The 24,012-nt window shown below is 43.1% G+C and overlaps 1 protein-coding gene across 1 annotated transcript; it reads right to left on the bottom strand.

Moving 5' to 3' along the window:
• Nucleotides 1-1,244: 1,244 nt before the first annotated feature.
• On the bottom strand, nucleotides 1,245-22,393 carry LOC104847394 (uncharacterized). The gene is made up of 4 exons (XM_064268304.1): nucleotides 22,345-22,393; nucleotides 21,684-22,119; nucleotides 2,426-2,565; nucleotides 1,245-2,202 (listed from the first exon to the last, which is right to left on the bottom strand). Exons 1-4 carry the CDS (start codon nucleotides 22,391-22,393, stop codon nucleotides 1,868-1,870), a joined length of 960 nt encoding a protein of 319 aa, XP_064124374.1. The 3' UTR covers nucleotides 1,245-1,867.
• Between the last annotated feature and the right edge of the window lie 1,619 nt (nucleotides 22,394-24,012).

Here is a 24,012-nt window from a genome sequence, read left to right on the forward strand (position 1 = left end):
TGTACTTTAGAAGTTTTTGTACCACAACTCTTTGATCTAAGAATTTCACCCTTTCACTCCGTGGTTCTTTGCATAAATGTTTGCTTGGCACACCCCAACCTGAGCTCGTACCTGCTGACCTAGACGTCATAAAAATCTACGAAGTATAGAAACTTTTGAATCAGTGTGTGCCTTCTTGTGTATGTTCTGAACAGCAGCAACAACAAAATGCAACCCTTTCCCATAGAATCGATTCCAACACGTAGGGACACATAGGACAGAGTAAAACTGCCCCATAAAGTTTCCAAGGTGTGGCCAGTAGATGCGAACTGCTAACCTTTTCGTTAGCAACCATAGCTTTTAACCAGTGTGCAACTAGGGTTACCACGACCAAACTGAAAAAAAAAAAAAAAGCTATGAAATATAGTTTCTTGGGGGATGGAATCTGGGAACATCACACAAAGAGAAGCTGCAGTATGGGTGCCACACAGGTGCTAGGCTCCTGCTCTGCTGTGTTCCAGGTGAGACAAAACCTAGACGTGGAGTTTTCTCTCCAGAGTGATCCTCCTGTTCAGATAGGTCTAGAATTAGAAAAGAGGTGTGAAATAAATGTTACAAGCCACAGAAACCTGTCCACTTGTCCCAGTTAGAGACCATTTTGGTTTGATTTTCCTTCTATTCCTGATTGCACAGTATCTCTGGATCATCCTCAGGTGCCTGTCATTTTAGGTCCCAGCGGGCAGATCCTGCTCGCTAGGTGCCAGAATGTCTGCTGTCTCCCAGGAGAGAAAGTCTCCATTAGCTGCAGGGCCAGTCGGAGTCTCGTCTACACTGACTGGAAACACTACTTAGGCTGGCAACTGCATAAACCTGAGGAGGGACGTACAGGCCTTCTTTACCTCACTTCCTCTATGCATGTTGTTGTGATGCTGAACAGGTTTCAGCAGTGCTTTCAGACTAATAGAAACTAGAGAGAAAGGCCTGGTGATCTACTTCTGAAAATCAGCCAGTGAAAATCCCATGGATGAAAACAGTCAGCTCTTATTGTTCGTTGGGTTGCTATGACTCAGGGTCTGACAAGATGGCAACTAACAGCAAGAAAGAACCATGATTTCCTTCAGCCATGAAATTAATCCTGGGTGCCCAAGGGATTAATTTAGAGAGGAAGTAAGGTAAAAAAAAAAAATATATATATATATATGGCAAAACTGGGCCCTGTTTCTAGAGTGTTAGGGTTAATGAGTTATAGACTGGACTTTGAAAGAATGAGTGCCACTGAAAGAAATGGAGAGAGGAGAAAAGGGCAGTAAAATGGGAGTTTAGAGCAGGAAAACACCTTCATTGACATTGCCCAGGAAGGCTTGGCTGGAAAAGAGAATCCATGGAAGGAAAAAGTAAGAGAGGAAGATCACCTTCTGTGAGGGAAATTTTAAACACGAAGGGCACAGATTCAATACTGGGTTAGGTCCAGAGCTGCGAGGGGTAATTGCACAGAAAGGAAAGGGTCCAGGAAAATAAGGAATTAAAATGGGGATTCTCTAGAGTAAAGAAGGCACAAGGAAGACAGAACTATTCAGGGTATAAAACTCACTGGACCCTTCCCCAAACCAGTCATGTGATCTATCCTTGTAAAATGACCAGGTTCCTGTGTTATGAAAACTCCTGACAAAGCCTACAAGAGATTTTTAGAGCATTCTTTTTTCTATAATTTCCCACAAAAGAGGATCCAGAAGAAGCCACATCCCTTAAGTTTCTCCTGGAATCTGCACATACTGCAAGGAATCAGTCAGGAGATGTGGTCTTTATGGCAGACGGTGGAAGTGTGCAATTTCAGGGCTGAGCAGAAAAGAAGCAGCTGGTGCAGTGAAGACTCATTGGCCTGTAGGCCTCAGGAGGAGGTTTGTGTTCGAGGCTGAAGCACTGTGGGGGGTGGGTTATTACCCTGCTGACAATAATAAACTGCGGCATCATCAGCCTGGAAGTTGCTGATGGTGAGAGTGAAGTCTGTCCCAGACCCACTGCCACTGAACCGGTCAGGGACACCAGATGCCCGGCTGGATGCATCGTAGATGAGCAGCTTAGGAGCCTGTCCTGGTTTCTGCTGGTACCAGGCTAAGTAGCTGCTCACACTCTGGCTGGCCTTGCAGTTGATGGTGACCGTTTCTCCTTGAGACTTAGCCAGAGAGGCTGGAGACTGGGTCAGCACAATGTCCCCACTGGCACCTGCAATCAGAGTAGGCAATTACTATGCATACATATGTACACACTCTTTTTACACATGCATTAAAATATACCATTTATACCAAAACATCTAGTGATATTACATATCAGCAAATAGTTGGTTCCATTTTGCAAATAACTGTCATTTCCCACTATATGTTAAAATCATCTTTCAACTCTAGAAAGATACTACTCTGGAGACATGGAAACACTTTCAATTTCTCACCAGAGGCCAAAAGCAATAAGGACATGAGGACCAGAGTGTGTGGCACCATCTTGCTGCCCCTGCCTGCCTGATGCAGATCAGCTCCCATAGCAAAGGCCCTGTTTATAGTGTCTGAGCAGCCAGCCTGGTGTTGGAGGGGCCTATGCAAAGCAGTCAGTGAATGGAAAGCAAATTACATGGGCGACAGGTTGTGAAACTAGCCAATGTACTTCAAGAGCCAAATATATCACATAAAGTATAATTTCATGACTAGAAAATACAAAGCAGAGTCATAGATGCTCTAGTATCTCTCAAAAACAACAACAAAATAGTGCAGTCCAGTGGATTCCAACTCATGACAATCGCATGTGTTACACAGTAGAGCTGTCCCATTGGCTTATCTTGCCTGTATTCTTTATGGAAGGAAACTGACGTATTCTTCCTGGGTACCACTGGGTGTGTTCGAACTGCCAACCTTTATGTTAACAGCCCACCACAACTGCTTGAAAAACCTATAATTTAATTTTAACTTAAAAACAATTTTAAATGTGTTCAAGTTCCATAAATGTTGGACTAAAACCCCAGAAACCCAGTAAATGTTGGACTAGTTTCCTCAAATCAACAGTTTTGTGAAATAATAAAACATCCTGGAAAAAAAAAAAAAAAAAAAACAAAGAAATGAAAGAATATGGGAAATTTTTGCCTCAATGATTGATAAAATTTTATAGCTAAAAAATGCCTGAGCTCTGAAGATACTCACATCCTGAAGGATACCTGAAAACACTGCAAGCACTTGAGATTGGATTCCAGGGCTACGGACAGGCCAGAAATATGGAAAACTGGCCCCGAATTTACTCTCATTGAAAGTTCTCAGGGAGCCTATATTGAGCAAGGGTCCAGGAGGGCTCCGATCACGAAGGAAGTGTGAACCAAAGAGAAAGTGGAATCTATCATGCCAAAGTGAGTAGGACCTGATAAGAGGGCTCTAGAATCATTTGTGGAAATGGAGAGGGAAAACAAGCAGGATTTCCTTGTAAAGCTGTGATTGAATGCCAACTCTTCAAAGAGTTTCATTCCAGGTATGGATGGCCTTGGTGGGCCTGGGACTCTTCAGTCTTGAAGGTGAGACTTCATCTCTCTTACTTTGGATATATTATCAGGAGGGACCAGCCCTTGCAGGAGATCATGCGTCATAAGGTAGAGGGTCAGAGAAAAAGGGAAAGAGCCTCAAAGAAATGGATTGACACAGTGGCTGCAACATTGGGCTCAAATATTGCAAAGGCTGTGAGGATGGCTCAGGACCAGGGAGTGTTTCTGTTTGTTATACACAGAGGGTCACTATCAGTTGAAGCCAATTTCATGATGCAGAACAACAACATGATATGAATACGAATGTGATGCAACAGAAATAACAGGGAACAAAAGGAGTTCTGTTCATACTTCACATTTGGGCGTTATACAAGTTTATTCAAAGAAACAGATGAGAAGCTTAACACTGTATGGAAGGTAGAGGAAACAAAAATGGGGACACTTCAGATCTGAAGAAGAATAAGTTGCATTTCTACAAATTAGAAATAGAGCCACCAAAATTTTAAAACTCGGTGGAAGACAGACTTCCACTTGTAGGCTAGATGGAATAACAAGGGCAATATTCACTATCATGCATGAAACAATCAAAAAGTAATTAATTAATTAAAAATTATATTAACAGTTAATGCACTCAGCTCCTAGTCAAAGAACAGTAGCCTCAAAACCAAATAAAATAAACAAAAAATCTGGCAATCTACTTCTGAGAAATGAAACATTGAAAATAATACAATTCACTCACGTGGGGTCACCATGCGTCAGAATCAAGTCAACAGCCAATGGCTTTTCATCTTACAGAAGTGCATTTTTAGGCCTTTCTTCCAAGGCCCCACGGGTGGATTCGAACTGCTAACCTTTCAGCACAAATCATTAGCTCCACATCATTAGTTAAATCTTCATCTGGGGAAGATAATCAAAGATCATAGGTGCCCTTCACTACCGTATTCAAACAGGAAGTCAGAAAAGAGCACCTATACATTTTTTACCACAACCCTGTGCTCTGCGACTTTCACCATCAAACTCTCTGGTTCTTGCCATAAATGTCCCCTCCCCACCACCCCACCCTGGACTCAACCCTGCTGACCTGAGCCTCATAAATGGAGCCTTTTCTAGAGAGTGGAACTTGAACAACATCACACGAGAGAGAAGTTGCAGGATGGTGACGCCATCCAGAACCTCAGGCTCCTGCTCTGCTCTGTTCCAGGGAAGAGGATATTTGCAAGCCTATAGATGGAGTTTCCCTTCAGAGTAATCCTTCCATTCAGAGCTACAATTTTAAAATGAGATATGAAATAAATGCTACCAGCAACACAGGCCTGTCCGCCTATCGCAGATAGAGATTATTTTGGTTTGGTTGTTTCTTGGATCCCTGATTGCACAGCATCTCTGCATCATCCCATGTGCCTGTCATTGCAGGTTCCTGCCAGCAGATGGCGGTGACACAGTCTCCAGAACCCCTGGCTGCCTCCCTAGGAGAGAGTCCCCAGCAGCTGAAGGGCCATGATTCAGATGATTGGAACTCATTGAATTTGATTGAGAGATGTTATAGGCCATAACATTGTCTATCTTAGCAGGTGTTTTAAAAGAAAAGCATTTTCTGCTGTTGTTTGGAGAGTGTCCTCTAAGTGTCAGTTATGTCAGCATGGTTGATGAAAAAAAAAATTTTTTTTTTTTATAGCCTTGTTCAATATCCTATATCCACACTGCATGCTGGAGCTACTACAGAGCCTTTGCTACTCAGAGGCCCTCTTAACGCTGGCCAACTCCATGGACCCGGTGTATAGGCCACACCAGTGTACCTAGGGGTAGAATGAAGGTCCAGAACTCAAAAAGGCCTACCAGGTGTTTGTTTAAGAAAAAAGGCACACAGTAAAGGGGCTGAGGTAGAATGTATATTCCCCCTTACACCTTGTCTATGGGGCACGCAGTATTTATCTTACTGTGGAGACAATATTTCACGCCATTTTGTGCCAGCTCCAGAGGACGTTTCTCAGAAATAAAAGCTTAAGATCACCTTCAACCAGGGGACATCAGCCACCAGACCTCAGCCAACATGTTGCCTGGCATCCCAGGAAGAGCCTCCGGGTCGTTTTCAGACCCCCTAGCTCATCTCGACTTGATCCCTGGATTTGTGCTCTCCTGAACCAGTTGCCATGTTGTCAGCTGAGACTCCTGGTGACCCCGTGTGTGTAAGAGTAGAACTGGGCTCCGTAGGGTTTTCAATGGCTGACTGGTCTGAAGCAGGCCAACTTGCCTTTCTCCTGATAAGCCTCTTGGAGACTCAAACTTCCAGCCTTTTGCTCAGCAGCCAAGTGTTTGAACTGCTTGCACCACCCAGGGACCCCTGAGCTCTAGTTTAATAACCTGCTGCTGTTGAGTCAATTCCAAGTCATAGAAACCTTTTTGGACAGAGTAGAGCTGCCCCATAGGGTTTCTTTATGGAAGCAGGTGCTCTAGTTAACCCACTGCCCTTGGGTTGATTCTGACTCATAGCGGCCCTCTAGGACAGAGTTGAAGTGCTCCATAGAGTTTCCAAATGTTTAAATCTTTAACGGAAGAGAACTGCCCCACCTTTCTCCTGCAGAGTGGATAGTGGGTTCAAACCACAGACCTTTTGGTTACCATCCAAGCCCTTTAACGACTGCAAAACCGGGGTTCCTTGTTAGGAGGGCCAAAAATTGGAGAGTGTAGATTCTGTACTTCTTCTGTATTTAGGAAGCCCTGGTGATGTAGTGGTTAAGAGTTCATGTGCTAACCAAAAATTTGGCAATTAGAATCCACCAGGTACTCCTTGGTAACCTTGTGGGGTGATTCCACTAAAAGCCCCATTCCACTCCTCCATAAATTTGGTTCTTGGTTTTTGGTCCTAAGTCAGCAGGACACTAGGGGGCACTCAGGTCAAATTCTTGACATGTTTCTCCTGTTTCAGTTTGCAGTCCAAAATGTTCTCTGTGTTTGCCTGACTCCTTATAAAACCAAGAAAACCAAACCAAACTCATTGCCATTGAGTCAAATTCTTCCTCTCTCTCCATCTCCCTTTTCCTCTCCCCCTCTCTCTGTTTGCCTGCAAACGTTAATCTCGGGCAACTTTTCTAAGAGGTTTTCCACTATCTTTTTCTGTACAAATTCTGAGGGTAGAAGAGCTACTGTTACTACCGATATTAATTGTATAGTTTGAATGCAAGGTACATCAGTTTTACTGAATCTTGTAACTTTAATACCAGGGCAGAAACAAAAGATATTGCTCTTTTGCTACTCAGAAATATTATTGACAAGCAAACATTTGCTATACTCCTTTTCATATAATCAACAAGTTTTGCCCTTTCAAAAACAAAAATAATTGAAAACAAAATCCCAAACCCGTTTTCTTCATGGTCCTTCCAAATAATGGTTACCCCATGTGAGTCACAGCAGAAGTGAGCTCCGCAGGGTTTCCTTTGCTGTAATCTTTATGGAAACTGATTTCCTGGCCTTTCTTTGGTGGCACCACTGGGGGGGTTTGAGTCACCAATCTTTGGATTAGTGGGTGAGTGCAAACTGTTTGTGCCGCCCAGGGACTACTTGAACCTTTACTTTGCCCTAAATAAATACTGCTGGTGCATTCTGGGATGGACCATGAAGATTAATTCTCATAATCAATTTCAAATTTCACCCAGGGCTGCCAAGATATTCGCCTATGAGAGAACTAAACAAGGAGGTTCCTAACTTCCAAGGAAAAGAATATGAAAGAGGAGTGAGATCTGCCCGAGTAAGTTTCTATCCAGTTCTTATAGCCTCTAAATTTTTGTTCAACTTCCTGGTTTTATCCCCTGACTATTCTAGGGAGCTGAAATTGGTTTGATTTGGTTTCATTTTATCTTAATATATTATTTCATTCTATCCTGTTTAATTCAATTCATTTTGATTCAAATCGATTTGATTATGTTTGACTTATTACTGACCGTCCATTCTCCCTTTGGCCTAAGAGCTGTTGTAGAGGGGTCAACATACAAATTTCTAGAAGTACTCTGAGTCATCTAGTGCTGCTATAATGGAAATACCTCAGGTAGATGACTTCAACAAAGAGAAATTTATTCTCTCACACTCTAGTAGGTTTCGTGTCCAAACTCAGGGTTTCGGCTTCAGGAGAAAGGTTTTTGTCTTTATTGGCTCTGGAGGAAGAGTCCTTGTCATCAATCTTCCCCTGGTGTAGGAGCTTCTCAGGCTGAGAGACCCAAGGTCCAAAGAGAGCACCCTTGCTCCAGGTGGTGTTTGCTTGGTGCTCTGAGGTCTGCAACTCTCTGCTTGCTTCCCTTTCCTTTTATCTCTTGAGAGATAAAAGGTGGTTCATGCCATACCACAGGGAAGCTCCCTTTACCTTGGATCATGGCGGTGACCAGAGTAAGGGTGGTGTTGAAGGGGAGAAAATACATTTTCTGTAGTGTTTTAGTATGAAAATAAGAGAGAATATATTTTCCAGTTTAGCTGTATAAGCTTTGAATAAAACCTTTAGTATTTGAAAACGTGGATTATTTGCTCTGGAATCTGTCTCACGATTGTTCCATTGTAGAAAAACAAATTCCATTGTAGAAAAACAAGGTAATCAAGATCTTTGTTGTTGATTAAACCATGCTTCTCTCTGAGGTAAGAAAAACAATGAGCAATACCGTCAGGACCAGAGATAACTGAGCAAAACCTGGACCCATCCAGTGACAGAAACCAAGCTGGTGTAAAGAGGCCTGCAAGAGGTCAACAATAATTCACTTGGTCATTAGGTCCCCCTCGAAGAAGAATCAACGTTCCTGGGAATTTCTAAACTCTCCCTATAAAACTCTTTTGTAGCCCTCTTGGGGCAGACTGAATCTGGGGGAAACTTTGCCCCCTCTGTCTCTTGAACAGGGTGTTCAGTAAAGCCCTCTTGCTGCTTACCTCCTCCTGTCTCACTATTGGCTTGAGGCAAGGGGCTGGAATCTGCAAATTGAGGTAACAAATTCTGGCCCCCAGAGTGGGGCATTTTGACCCTTGAGAGGTGGTGGCCCTGGGTGGGGCTAGGACCGGCCAATTAACCCTTAAGTGGCTGCTGGAGGTTTTTTTTTTTTTAACCTCATAAGGGAAACATTGTAGGGTCCTTATTCTCGCAGTGACACTGCGGGTCCCTAACCGTGCAGAAACAAGCTAAGCAGGGCGCAAGATTGGCTAAGGAAAAACTCCTGGGGCGAGTCTGCGAATCCTCTCCCTGTTGGGCTCAGGGGCAGAGCAGATAGAGAAAGCCCAGAGGGGGCTTAGACTCTTGGTTTCTGAAGCCAGTGCTGTTTCCGATGACTGACCCTGTGAGTAGGTTCGTATAAGGGACTCTTGGTGGCTCTAGAGTCTTGGTTTTAGTTTTTTGGGTGTGTGAATGAGGCTGTCAAGATTATCTCTGTCATTCTTAGGATTGGCTGGGAGGTTGAGGCAGCTGAGGTTGTCAAGTTTACCTCTTTCATTCTAGGGATTGTCTGGGAGGTTGAGATTGCCGAGGGTGAATGTGAGGCCCGCCAAGTAGTTGGTGCACGTGTGTATGCGTATGTGTGTATGTATATGTGTGAATGTGGGAACTTCGCTTGAACTTGACTGATGGAGAGTGTCCAACTGAGGCATGTGAGGTACTGCACAGTCTCGGTCGTCGTGTCAGCCCCTATCTGTATACAACCTGTTCCCAAGTCCGTGAATACTTTTGGTCCCAGTTTTCTGAGCATGATGGCTGGTTTCATAAATTTTCAGTAGCATATCAAGCTCAGGTGTTGTTGGAAAACCTTCTCAGTGAGAATTGGGGACCAAAAATCAGCATCAGGGGCATTTTAACTGAAATTAAGTTGATAACAGCAGAGATTGAATTTCAAGTAGATTGGGACACAGATTGCATTCAAGCAGAAAGGAGAAGGGCCCGTCCTTCCATCACTGTTGAGAAACTACACCGGGGACCAGGGATGGGAGGGGGATCCTCCATACTGGTAGAGCCCCACTTGGCATGCATTCTGACCAGTTGGGGGTGCTATAGTTATGCCCCAATGACTAAAAAGATGATTTTTCTATGCAATAGTGTTTGACCACAAGATAAATTGGCAAGTCAGGAAGCTTTGCCTAGGTTTGGGTCATTCAACTTTAATACAATTTTTCAATTGGACCTGTTTTTTAGAAAAGAAAAGAAATGAGGCGGAGTCCCTTAGGTTCAAGCTTTTATGTCACTATATCAGAATATGCACCCTTCTAACCAAGTTCTTTTTCAAGGCAAAGAGAAACCAAAAGTGGTTTCTGACTCTTCCCGTGAGGACCCCTTGCTGGAGGGATGGGCTCTGGTTTCCGCTGCGGCCCCAACTCCTCCTTATGGTGGCGGTGATGCCGCTGGTCGAGGAGGACAGTGTCGGAGGAGGAGAACGCACACTTCCCCACCAGGGCCAGAACCAGACTCTAGTACTAGTCCAACGAGGGGAGCAGAAAGGGGAGACACGGAGGAGATGGGCGGTGGAGACACGTCTTCAGGTATGGTTTCCCCTTCTCATACCCGACAGGATACAGTTTTCAGTGAGGGAGCTCCGGACCACCAGGCAGGAGGATATCCTCTTCCAGAGGCACTAGCGGGGGTGGATGAAGCAGGCTGTCCCCGGAGGCCGATACTGGGATATATTCAATTTTCCACCTCTGACTTATATAATTGGAAAAATCACACCGGCCATATCGGAGCAACCCTAATCGCATGACTGAACTTTTTCTTTCTGTTCCCAACTCACCGCCCTACTTGGGCAGATATACAAACTTTCTAACTACTCTCCTTACTGTAGAAGAGCGTCGGATGGTGTTAGAACAGGCACAAAAGGAGGCAGACACACTACATGATTTAAAAAAAAAAAAAAAAAAAAATTTTTTTTTTTTTTTAATGAATCAAGGCCCCCAGGTGTGAAAGCTGTCCCTACCCCAGATCCGGGACGGGATCATAATAGCGCTGATGGGCGGGGTCGACTTCAACTACATCAGAATTGTCTTACTGTGGGCTCAAAGTTTGGGGTCCCTAAACCTAAGAGTTTGCAAAAATTGAGAGACATAATACAAGGAGAAAAAGAGGACCCTTCCACCTTTTTGGAGAGGGTGACAAATGGTTTCCGGCAATATATGGATATAGACCCTGAGACCCCCCCAAATTCCGTACTTCTGAATATGACTTTCATTACCCAAAGTGCCCCAGACATACGTAAAAAGTTACAGAAGCTAGAAGGAGGTTTGGGCATGCCTATGGGACAGCTGCTGGAAATTGCTTTTAAATTCTGTAATAACAGAGACTAGGCAGCCAAACAAAAAGAAAAGCAAAAAACGAAACAGAAGGCTGCTTTACTCACTGTTGCACTGTCACCTCCGAATTCTGAGAAAGAGAAGGGGCCTAGAAAGTGGTTAAGGCCAGAACATAGACCAAGACCCTCTTTGGGGTCAGGCCAGTGTGCATATCGCAAAAAGCGTGGGCATTGGAAACGCGAGTGTCCCAATAGCCCAAAGAAATCGGTGCAGCCAGCCACCTTACAGGCTTACTAGGAAGCATCATCCCCTAGAGATGAATCGGAGGAACGAAGCCAGGACCCATATCGCCATTGGCCATCTCCCTCCGTGAGCCCCGGGTGACCTTAAGGTGGGAGGATGCCCCATAGACTTTATCTTGGACACTGGAGGAAGCCCTTGAAAAAAATTAAATATAAGTTAATGACGGACCCAGCGTTGGGACTGCCTGATTTACAAAAACCTTTTGAACTGTTTGTGCATAAGAGGAAGGGGATTGCTGTGGGAGTTCTGAGTCAGACTTTGGGCCCAGCACCGCGCCCTGTGGCATACTTCTCAAAGCAATTGGGCACTGTTGCTAAGGGATGGCCACAGTGTTTACAGGCGTTGGCTGCAACCTGCGATCTGCTCCTGGAAGCTGAAAAGTTCACACTTGGCCAAAAGGTGACTGTAAATACCCCACACACAGTTCTTCCTCTTTTAGAACAAAAAAGGGGGGTTCTGGCTTACAGCAGGCCGCATGGGACAGTACTAGGCCATCCTATTAAATACCCCTAATGTTGTATTAAAACCTGTCTCCTCCCTGAACCCCGCTACCTTACTGCCAGTATCTGAGGATCCGCCAATAACCGACTGTGTAGAGGTCACTGAAGAAGTCTATTCAAGTAAGTCTGACCTGTCTGATGTCCCACCGCAGGATTCTGACATTCAAATATTCACAGATGGAAGTAGCTTCAGGCATGAAGGACGTCGAGCGGCAGGATATACAGTGGTAACCCTGACAAATATCTTGGAGGCTGCCCCTCCAAGAGTGGAGGTTTCAGTCTTCACCACACCCTAGATGGCTGACTAATTTTGAAGAATAAATATTGTTACCAGAAGACCAAGTGTACAATATAATATAATATCAACTCTGCATGAAAGCACGCAGTGTGGAAGAGACCCAAGTCTCGAATGGGTTCAACAAATTGTTGGGTACCACAGATTCTTAAGACAGTATGTGAGGTCACCAAAGTTGTCCGTTAAGTCCTAAAAACAATCCAAAGATGGTACCCCACCCAGCAGAGCCAAGAATCCAGCACTGAGGAATGAACATGGGAAAAAATTGGCAAGTAGATTTTACAGTAATGCCTCGCGCACCTGGAAACTTCTGATATTTACTGGTTTTTGTAGACACATACTCTGGGAGGGTAGAGGCTTTTCCTTGCCAGACTGAACAAGCTCAAGAAGTGACTAAGGTATTACTCAAAGAGATTATTTCCCGATTTGATATGCGACTCTCAATTCAGAGCGACAATGGGGGAGCCTTTGTGGCCCAGGTAAATCAAGAACTTAATAAGGCCTTAGACATCACCTGGAAACTGCACTCAGCATAGAGACCACAATCTACTGGAAAGACTGAAAAGATAAATCATACTTTGAAAAAGACTCTAGCTAAAGTTTGCCAAGAAACCCACTCCACTTGGTTACAAGTATTACCAATTGCCCTACTTCAGATTCGGGTGGCCCCTCGAAGTGGGCTTAAGTTGAGTCCTTATGAATTTATATATGGGAGACCATTCCTAAAAGGGTCAACTTTCCACACCTCTGTCATGACAGAAGTTGAAAAGAGAGATTGGGTCCAATCCTTAGGAGCAGTTACAAGTACCATTGACAAATATGCCTCTTCCCATTTGTCTTCCCCCTCTAATGTGCCTCTTCATAAGTTCAAGCCAGGGGATTGGGTCCTGTTAAAGGTTTAGAAAAATCAACATCTAGAAGATGAACTGGCCCCCATTTGGTTGGGACCATATGAATTCCTCCTGACTACTCATTCCTCTCTGAAACTGGCTGGAGTAACCTGGTCGTAAAAAAAACTGGTTTTGGTTGGTGGTGTCTGAAGACCATAATCCCCGGACTAGGCATGTACCATTCGGAAATGGCTTTTCAAAACCTTTCGGATACAATCCATTTGTTAGCCATGGGTACAGAAAGAGCCCTGAAGGCCCAGCAAACCTCCTTAAATTCCCTGGTTGAAGTGGTCTTAGACAATAGAATTGCGTTGGACTTCTTATTGGCAGAATCAGGGGGTGTTTGTGCCATAATTAATAAGACTTGTTGTACCTGGGTTAACACTTTGGAGGAAGTGGACATCAGATTAAAAGCAATCCACAAAGTTGCTGAATGGACAAATCCCATAGCACGGGCGAGTGGACTGTGGCATTGGATCTCGAATCTACTCCCATCCATAGAATCTTGGTTAGTCCCTCTTGTCACCTTGGGAATTGTAATTTTAATGATGTGTATTTGTGTTCCCTGTTTTCTAAAAATCTGGGCCCAAGGAACTGAGACCACCTTAAAAGCAAGAAATACATTTGCCCTAATTGGCCGAGAGAATTCTCCAGTCAACCAAGGGGATGTTCACCATCTGATTCAATAAGACACCATTGCCTTTTATACTAACTCTACTTCTAAGACCCACCCTAAATAAACATTCCCTGACTTCATGCCCCTCTTCAGCAGGAAACAGCCAGATTGAGCGGCGCTCCATTTCCCAAGATTGAGAAAGCTTCAGAAATAGGGGGGATTGAAGTAGAGAAAATACATTGTCTGTAGTGTTTTAGTATTAAAATAAGAGAGAATATATTTTCCAGTTTAGCTGTATAAGCTGTGAGTAAAATATTCAGTCTTTAAAAACGTCGATTATTTGCTCTGGAATCTGTCTCATAATTGTTCCATTGTAGAAAAACAAATACCATTGTAGAAAAACGAGGTAATCAAGATTCTTGTTGTTGATTAAATCATGCTTCTCTCCGAGGTGAGAAAAACAATGAGTGATACCATCAGGACCCGAGATAATTGAGCAAAACCCGGACCCATCCAGTAACCGAAACCAGGACGGCGTAAAGAGGACTCCAAGACGTCAACAATAAGTCACTGGGTCATTACGTCCCCCTCAAAGAAGAATCAACATTCCTGGGAATTTCTAAACGCTGACCCTCTCCCTATAAAACCCTTCTGTAGCCCTCTTGGGGCAGACAGAATCTGGGGGCAACTTTGCCCCCTCTGTCTCTTGAACATGGTGTTCGGTAAAATCGTCTTGCCGCTTACCTCCCTCTGTCTCACTATTGGCTTGCGGCAGGAGGCTCAAATCCGCAATTTGCGGTAACAGGTGGAGGCTGCGGATGTTGCAGTTTATTACTGCCAGCAAAGTATACAGCTTCCTCCTGCAGTGATACAGCCGTGCAAGCAAACCCCTCTGCTTGGGGTGGCCCAGCTTCCTAAATGTGTTGCCTGTGTGATGAGCAGTCCAAGCAGATCCTCTGAGGCTGCTAAGAGGAAGACTTTGGAGACCTCAGGGGAATGGGTTGCAGCTGAGGACTCTGGGCCATGAGTGCCTCTGTTTCACCTCAGACACTGCCTGTTCGTGGCCGGTCAGCTCCACCAGTCTTGACATGGCAGAGAAAGCAGGGAGGATGGAGGAGGTACAAGTACCTCTGAGCAACTAGACCAGATGTCAGGAGACCTGACTCAGAGCTCATCCTAATCCTCCTGCCTGTGTACATTTGTCAGTTAAATTTAGTTAGCATGACAGGAAGACATTTGACACAGACAGGGGAAACACAAGTTGAATACATCTGGAGGTTATGTATATTTAATCAGGATAATATTTGGTGATATTTAGCCGTTAGTATTTTCCCACTTTCCCAACACCATGCTTCTCATTTTACTACTTACGGTTCACCTTGAATTAAGAGAGTTGAAATATCATTCTCTATAGATATCCTCAGGGTGAGTGTGGCTGAGAAGAATTGGTGAAGATGCTGGTGTTCCAGCTTCCAGAAAGACTTTTGTAAATGTATAGCAGACACAAGATGCTAATTCCTCAACCGCTGAATTTCCCCAATTACTTTTTGTTGAGAAAAATGATTTTGAGGAATTTTATAAGTTGGGTTTTAATAATAAACAGCAAACAGAAAGATGTAGAACGACATTTACTCCATAAACTACTAGAAGGATACAGAATGACAGAAAGGTTTTTCTTTCTAAAGGTCAGAATTTTAAGACTGTGTCTATATTTATGTCTATTCCCACGAAAGGTAATCCAGCTGAATGTGGAAATCATCGAACAATATTCATTCAAAAGTGGCTACAGCAGTATATTGGCAGGGAACTGCCAGAAATGCAAGCCAGATTCAGACAGCAACCTGAAACAAGGGCTATCATTGCTAATGTCAGATGGATCCTGGCTAAAAGCAGATAATACCAGAAATATATTTACCTGTGTTTTTTTGACTATGTAAAGGCATTCCACTGTGTGGTTTGTAACACATTATGGATAACAGTGCGAAGAATGGGAATTCCAGAACAGCTAAATGTGTGCATGAGGACCCGTACATAGGTCAACAGGCAGTCATTCAAAGAGAATAAGGAGATGCTGCCTGGTTTAAAGTCATAAAATGTGTGTGTCACAGTTGTATCCTTTCACCATACTTATGCAGGCTTTATGCTAAGCAACTAGTTTCAGAAGATGGATTATATGAAGAAGAATGAGGAATCAGGATTGGAGGAAGACTCTTTAGCAACCTGCATGATGCAGATGACACAAACTTGTTTGCTGAAAATGAAGAGGACTTGAAGCATTTACTGATGAATATCAAGGACAACAGTCTTCAGTATGGATTACACTTTAACATAAAGAAAACAAAAATCTTCACAACTGGGCTAATAAGGAACATCCTGATAAATGGACAAAACACTGAAATTGTTATGGATGTTACTGTCCTTGGATCTGTAATCAATGCCCATGGAAGCAACATTCAAGAAATCAAAGGATGCATGGCACCGGGCAAATTGGCTGCAAAAGACCTCTCTAAAGTGTTAAAAAGCACAGAGGTCACTTTAAAGACTAAGATGCATCTGAACCAGGCCATGATGTTTTCAATCGCCTCCTATGCATGTGGAAGTTGGGCAATGACTAAGGAAGACCAAAGAAGAATTGATGCCTTTGAATTATTGTGTTCGTGAAGAATGTTGAACATAACATGGACTTCCAAAGGAATAAATTTGCCTTGGAACAAGTACAGCCAGAATGATCTTTAGGAGGGAGGGTGTCAAAACTTCATCTCACATACTTTGGATATGTTCTCAGGAGGGATCAGGCCCTGCAGAGGGACATTATGCTTGATAACGTAGAGGGTCAACAAAACAGAGGAAGACCCCTGACGAGATGGATTGACTCAGTGGTTGCAACAAGGGTCTCAAGCATAAGAAGGATTACGCGGATGGCCTAGGACTGGGCAGTGTTTCATTGTGTTGTTTGTACGGTCACTAAGAGCTGGAACTGCCTGGACAGCACCTAACAACAACAACAAAAATGAACAGTATACTGATGAGATTTTTCTTTTCAACTCCAGAAATCAAATGCGAAATGGTTACTATAGACATTAATATTCAAGGTGAAAAAACATTGATGAAGATCTAATACTGTCAAATATTATATTCTTATCATTCAGGGATTTTGATTGCAAACAAGAGAATCCAACCAAGCCTAAACTAAGCAGAAAATGAAATGATTACCTGGTGCCACACGGACCTGACTGAAAGTCTACAGAACATGGTGTAGAAAATGTACATGAAACCAACTGGCAAAAGCGCAGTTCACGATAAATCAGAGAAGGACGTTGTATGTGATCCAGCACCACCACAGATGAACTGGCTCCACCACCATTGGACACCAGTGATGGCACATTGGATATTGGAAGCCTCTGATACCACTCTGTTTCCAAACATTTTTTTTAAATAATTTGTATTGTGGTTTAAGTGAAAGTTTACAAATCAAGTCAAGTCAGTCTCTCACATATAATCTTGTATACACCTTACTACATACTCCCACTTACTCTCCCCCTAGTGAGTCAGCCTGCTCCCTCATTCAAGACTCTCCTTTCGTGACCGTTTTGCCAGTTTCTAACCCCCTCTACCCTCCCATCTCCCCTCCAGACAGGAGATGCCAACATAATCTCAAGTGTCCACCTGATGCAAGTAGCTCACTCCTTATCGGCGTCTCTCTCCAACCTATTGTCCAGTAAAATCCATATCTGATGAGTTGGCTTTGAGAATGGTTCCTGTACTGGGCCAACAGAAAGTTTGGGGACCATGACCTCTGGGATTCTTCTAGTCTTAGACCATTAAGTCTGGTGTTTTTATGAGAATTTGGGGTCTGCATCCCACTGTTCTCCTGCTCCCTCAGGGGTTCTCTGTTGTGCTCCCTATCAGGGCAGCCATCGGTTGTGGCCGGGCACCATGTAGTTATTCTGGTCTCAGGATGATGAAGTCTCTAGTTCATGTAGCCCTTTCTGTCTCTTGGGCTCATAATTCCCTTGTGACTTTGGTGTTCTTCATTCTCCTTTGATCCAGGTGAGTTGAGACAAATTGATGCATCTTAGATGGCCGCTTGCTAGCTTTTAAGACACCTGACACCACACTTCAAATTGGGATGCCGAATGTTTTCTTAATAGAATTTATTTTGCCAATGACTTAGGTGTCCCCTGAAGCCATAGTCCCCAAACTCCTGCCCCTGCTCCGCTGACCTTCAAAGCATTCAGTTTATTCAGGGAACTTCTTTGCTTTTAGTCCAGTGCAGTTGTACTGACCTCCCCCGTATTGAGTGTTGTCCTTCCCTTCACCTAAAGTAGTTCTTATCTACTATCTAATCGGTAAATAACCCACTCGCACCCTCCCTCCCTTCCCCTTCTTGTAACCACAAAAGAATGAATTCTTCTCAGTTTAAGCTATTTCTCAAGATCTTATAATAGTGCTCTTATATCATATTTGTCCTTTTACATCTGACTTATTTCACTCAGCATAATGCCTTCCAAGTTCCTCCATGTTATGAAATATTTCACAGATTCCTCACTGTTCTTTATTGACGCGTAGTATTCCATTGTGTGAATATACCACAATTTATTTATCTCTTCGTCCATTGAGGGACACCTTGGTTGCTTCTAACTTTTTGATATTGTAAACAGTGCTTCAATAAACGTGGGTGTGCATAAATCTGTTTCTGTAAAGGCTCTTATTTCTCTAGGATATATTCCAAGGACTGGGATTTCTGGGTTGTATGGCAGTTCTATTTCTAGGTTTTTAAGGAAATGCAAGATCACCTTCCAGAGTGGTTTTACCATTTTACAGTCCCATATTTTTTTTTTTTTATTCCCACCAGCAGTGTATAAGTGTTCCAATTTTCCACAGCCTCTCCAACATTTATTATTTTGTGTTTCTTGGATTAATGCCAGCCTTCTTGGAGAGAGATGGAATCTCATCGCAGTTTTAATTTGCATTTCTCTAATGGCTAATGATCAACAGCATTTCCTCATGTATCTGTTAGCCCCCTAAATATCTTCTTTAGTGATGTGCATGCTCATATTCTTTGCCCAATTTTTAATTGGGTTATTTGTCTTTTTGTGGTTGAGTTTTAGCAGAATCACATAGATTTTAGAGATCAGGCGCTGGTTGGAAATGTCATAGCTGAAAATTTTTTCCCATTTTGTAGGTGTTCTTTTTACTCTTTTTGTGAAGTTTTTAGATGAACATAGGTGTTTGATTATTAGGAGCTCCTAGTTATCTGGTTTCTCTTCGTTATTTTAAGTAATGTATTGTATTCTGTTTATGCCTTGTATTCGGGCTCCTAATGCTGTCCCTATTTTTTCATCCATGACCTTTATCATTTTAGACTTTATGTTTAGGACTTTGATCCATTTGGAGTTAGGTTTTGTGCTTGGTGTGAGGTATGGGTCCTGTTTCATTTTTTTGCCGATGGATATCCAGTTATGCCAGCACCATTTGTTAAAAAGACTATCTTTTCCCCAATTAACTGACACTGGGCCTTTGTCAATATCAGCTGCTCATATGTGGATGGATTTATATCTGGGTTCTCAATTCTGTTCCATTGGTCTATGTGTCTGTTGTTGGACCAGTACCAGGCTGTTTTGATTACTGTGGCTGCATAAGATGTTCTAAAACCAGGCAGAGTGAGGCCTCCCACTTTGTTCTTCTTTTTCAGTAATGCTTTACTTATCTGGGGCTTCTTTCCCTTCCATGTGAAGTTGGTGATTTGTTTCTCCATGACATTAAAAATGTCGTTGGAGTTTGGATCGGAAATGCATTGTATATATAGATGTCATTTGGTAGAATAGACATTTTTGCTATGTTAAGTCTTCCTATCCATGAGCAAGGTATGTTTTTCCACTTACGTAGGTCCCCTTTAGTTTCTTGCAGTAGTACTTTATAGGTCTTTTACATCTTTGGTAAGAATTATTTCTAAGTATTTTATCCTCTTGGGGCTATTGTGAATGGTATTGATTTGGTGGTTTCCTCTTCGATGTTCTTTTTTGTTGATGTAGAGGAATCCAACTGATTATTGTATGTTTATCTTGTAACCTGAAACTGTGCTGAACTCTTCTATTAGTTTCAGTAGTTTTCTTGAGGATTCCTTAGGGATTTCTGTGTATAAGACCATGACGTCTTTGCAAACATTTTTGATTCTGTGGTTTGAGCATTATTACCGTTTCCTCATGAACAGTTTCAATAAGTGCTCTTCAAGAATGTATTTCCATTCCCAGAAAGTGTAATCAACCAAAATCAAACCCATTATCATTGACTTGATTCCAATTCCTAGCAACCACATGTGTTACAGAGCAGCCCTGTGCTCCATAGACTTTTCTGTGCTGTAATCTTCATGGAAGCAGACCACTAAGTCTTTCTTCTGTGGCTTCACTGGGGGGGTCCCAACTGCCAACCTTTAGGGTAGTAGCTGAGCACAAACTGTCTGCACCACTCAGGCACCTGCAGCAATTATGGCAGGAAAACTAAAATATAACTATTTTCATCAGAGAATCCAAGAACACCATATTTGCCGTATTCAAATAGTACTGCCCTATTCAAAAAATAAGAAACATGCAGTTTAGAAGTTTTTGAACCACAATCCTTTGGTCTAAGAATTTCAACATTACACTCTGTGGTTCTTTGCATAACTGTGAGCTTGGCACACCCCAACCTGAGCTGACACCCGCTGACCTGAATCTCATAAAAAGGTACGAAATATAGAAACTGTTGAATCAGTGTGTGCTTTCTTGTGTATGTTCTCAACAGCAACAACAAAAAAATGCAACCCTTTACCATTGAGTCAATTCCAACACACAGTGACATATAGGACAGAGTAAAACTGCCTCATAAAGTTTCCAAGGTCCGGCCAATAAATTCGAACTGCTAACCTTTTTGTTAGCAACTATAGCTGTTAACCAGTGTGCAACCAGGGTTACCACAACCAAACTGAAATATATATATATATATATTTTAATGAAATAGACTTTCTTGGCCAATGGAATCTGAGCAAGATCACACAAAGAGAAGCTGCAGAACAGGCACCACTCTGATGCTAGGCTCCTACTCTGCTATGTTGCAGTTGAGACAAAATCTAGACATGGAGTTTTCTCTCCAGAGTGATCCTCATATTCAGGTAGGTCTACAATTTGAAAAGAGATATGAAATAAATGTTACAAGCCACACAGGCCTTTCTGCTTGTCCCAGGTAGAGACAATTTTGGTTTGATTTTCCTTCTATCCCTGATGGCACATATCTCTGGATCATCCTCTGGTGTCTGTCCTTTTAGGTCCCAGAGGGTAGATACAGCTCAGTAGGTGCCAGAATGTCTGCTGTCTCCCAGGAGAGAAAGTCTCCATTAGCTGCAGGGCCAGTCGGAGTCTCCTCTACACTGACTGGAAACACTACTTAGGCTGGCAACTGCATAAACCTGACAAGGGACCTACAGGCCTCATTCAACTCACTTCCTCTATGCAAGTTGTTGTGATTCTGAACAGGTTTCAGCAGCACTTGCAGACTAATAGAGACTAGAGAGAAAGGCCTGGTGATCTATTTCTGAAAAACCAGCTTGTGAAAATCCTGTGTATGAAAACAGTCAGATCTTATTGTTCGTTGGGTTGTCATGACTCAGGGGCTGGCAAGATGGCAACTAACAACAAGAAAGAACCACGATTTCCTTCAGTTACAAAATTAATCTTGGGTGCCCAGGGGATTAATTTAAAGAGGAAGTAATGGAAAAAGAACATGGAAAAGCTGGCCCGTTTCTAGAGTGACAGAGTTAATGAGTTAGGGATTGGCCTTTGAGAGAATGAGCGCCAGTGAAAGAAATGTAGAAAGGAGAAAAGGGCAGTAAAATGGGAGCTTAGAGCAGGAAAACACCTTCATTTGTATTGCCCAGGAAGGCCTGGCTGGAAAACAGAGTCCATGGTAGGCAAAAGTAAGAGAAGAAGATCATGTTCTGTGAGGGAAGTTTTAAACATGAAGGGCCCAGATTTAATACCAGGTTAGGTCCAGAGCTCTGAGGGGTAATTGCAGAGAAAGGGAAGGGTTCAGGAAAATAAGGAATTAAAATGAGAATATTCTAGATTAGAGAAGCACAAGGAAGACAGAACTAATATTTCAGGGTATAAAACTCACTGGATCCTTCCCCAAATCAGTCATGTGATCTATGCTTGTAAAACAAGCAGGTTCCTATGATATGAAAACCCCTGACAAAGCCTACAAGAGATTTTTAGAGCATTCTTTTTTCTCTAATTTCCCACAAAAGGGGATCCAGAAGAAGCCAAATCCCTTATGTTTCTCCTGGAACCTACACACACTCCAAGGAATCAGTCAGGAGATGTGGTCTTTAGGGCAGACGGAGGAAGCGTGCATGTTCAGGGCTGAGCAGAAAGGAAGCAGCTGGTGCAGTGAAGACTCACTGGCCTGGAGCCCTCGGAGGGAGGTTTGTGTTCGAGGCTGAAGCACTGTGGGAGGTTTGTTATTTTCCTGCTGACAGTAATAAACTGCGGCATCATCAGCCTGGAAGTTGTTGATGGTGAGAGTGAAGTCTGTCCCAGACCCACTGCCACTGAACCGGTCAGGGACCCCAGATGCCCGGTCCGATGCATAGTAGATGAGCAGCTTAGGAGCCTGTCCTGGCTTCTGCTGGTACCAGTTTAAGTAGCTGCTCACACTCTGGCTGGCCTTGCAGTTGATGGTGACCGTTTCTCCTTGAGACTTAGCCAGAGAGGCTGGAGACTGGGTCAGCACAATGTCCCCACTGGCACCTGCAATCAGAGTAGACAATTACCATGCACATATATGTACACACACTTTTTTCACACATACATTAAAATATATCTTTTATACCACAACATCTAGTGGTATTACATATCAGCAAATAATTGGTTCCATTTTGCAAATAACTGTCATTTCCCACTATATGTTAAAATCTTTTTTCAACTCTAGAAAGATACTACTCTAGAGAGATTGAAACAGTTTTAATTTCTCACCAGAGGCCCAGAGAAGCAGGGACATGAGGACCAGAGTGTGTGGCACCATCTTGCTGCCCCTGCCTGCCTGATGCAGATCAGCTCCCATAGCAAAGGCCCTGTTTATAGTGTCTGAGCAGCCAGCCTGGTGTTGGAGGGGCCTATGCAAAGCAGTCAGTGAATGGAAAGCAAATTACATGGGCGACAGGTTGTGAAACTAGCCAATGTACTTCAAGAGCCAAATATATCACATAAAGTATAATTTCATGACTAGAAAATACAAAGCAGAGTCATAGATGCTCTAGTAACTCTAAAAAAAAAAAACTTGCAGTCCAGCGGATTCCAGCTCATGACAAGCACATGTGTTACACAGTAGAGCTGTTCCATATGGTTTTATTGCTTGTATTCTTTATAGAAGCAGATTGACAGGCTTTTCTTCCAGGGTGTCACTGGGTGTGTTCAAACCACCCGCCGTTATGTTCGCAGCCCATCACAACTGCTTGAAACACCTAAAATCTAATGAATAGCTTCAATTTTAACTTAAAAACAGTTTTAAATCAGTTCAGGTTCCATAAATTTTGGACTAGTTTCCTCAAAACAACAGTTTCATGAAACAATAAAAAATGCTGGAAAAAATAGAAGGAAAGGGAAGAAAATGGGAACTTTTTGCCTCAATGTTTGATAAAAATTTATAGCTAGAAAACGTCTGACCTCTGATGACACTTGTATCCTGAAGGATACCTAAAAGACACTGCAAGCACTTGAGATTGGATTCCGGGGCTATGCAGGGGCCAGAGAAATGGAAAACAGGCCCCGAATTTACTCGTATTGATAGTCCTCAGGGAGCCTCTATTGAGCGAGGTTCCAGGAGGGCTCAGATCACAAAGAAAGTGTGAATCAAAGAGAAAATGGAACCTATCATGCCCACCGTGGGTAGGACCTGATAAGAGGGCTCTAGAATCATTTGTGGAAATGGAGAGGAAAAAACAAGCAGGACTTCCTGGTGAAGTTGTGATTGAATACCAACTCTTCAGAGAGTTTCATTCCAGTTCTGAATGGCCACCTCTATGTAGCTGGTGTGTGGGCCACACCAGTATGCCTGGCGGTGGAATGAAGGTCCAGAACTCAAAGAGGCCTACCAGGTGCTTCTCTCTTTTAAGAAAAAAGGCACACGGTAAAGATGCTAAGGTAGAATGTATATTCTCCCTTACACCTTGTCTATGGGGCACACAACATTTATCTTATAGTGGGGACGATATTTCACGCCATTTTATAGACGACAGTTCTCAGAAATAAAAGCTTAACATCGCCTTCAACTAGGGTACATCAGCCACCAGACCTCAGCCAACATGTTGCTTGGCAACCCATGAAGACCCACTGGGTTGATTTCAGACCCCCTAGCTCATCTTGACATGATCCCTAGATTTGGGCTCTACTTAACCAGTTACCGTGTTGTCAGGTGAGACTCCTGGTGACCCCATGTTTGTAAGAGTAGAACTGGGCTCCATAGGGTTTTCAATGGCTGACTGTTCTGAAGCAGGCCAACTTGCCTTTCTCCTGATAAGCCTCTTGGAGACTCAAACTTCCAGCCTTTTGCTCAGCAGCCAAGTGTTTGAACTGCTTGCACCACCCAGAGCCTCCTGAGCTCTAGTTCAATAACCTGCTACTGTTGAGTCAATTCCGAGTCAT

Source organism: Loxodonta africana, chromosome 15 (genome assembly GCF_030014295.1).
Source record: "Loxodonta africana isolate mLoxAfr1 chromosome 15, mLoxAfr1.hap2, whole genome shotgun sequence".
NCBI classification, from domain to species: domain Eukaryota; kingdom Metazoa; phylum Chordata; class Mammalia; order Proboscidea; family Elephantidae; genus Loxodonta; species Loxodonta africana.

Bases quoted from the DNA above. Each gene is read 5' to 3' on its own strand.
- LOC104847394 (XM_064268304.1), bottom strand. From the start codon at position 22,393: ATGGTGCCACACACTCTGGTCCTCATGTCCCTGCTTCTCTGGGCCTCT. The intron at 22,120-22,344 runs GTGAGAAATTAA...CTCTGATTGCAG, and splicing joins CCTGCTTCTCTGGGCCTCTG to GTGCCAGTGGGGACATTGTG. The intron at 2,566-21,683 runs ACTGATTCCTTG...TGCTTTGCATAG, and splicing joins CCTAAAGACCACATCTCCTG to GCCCCTCCAACACCAGGCTG.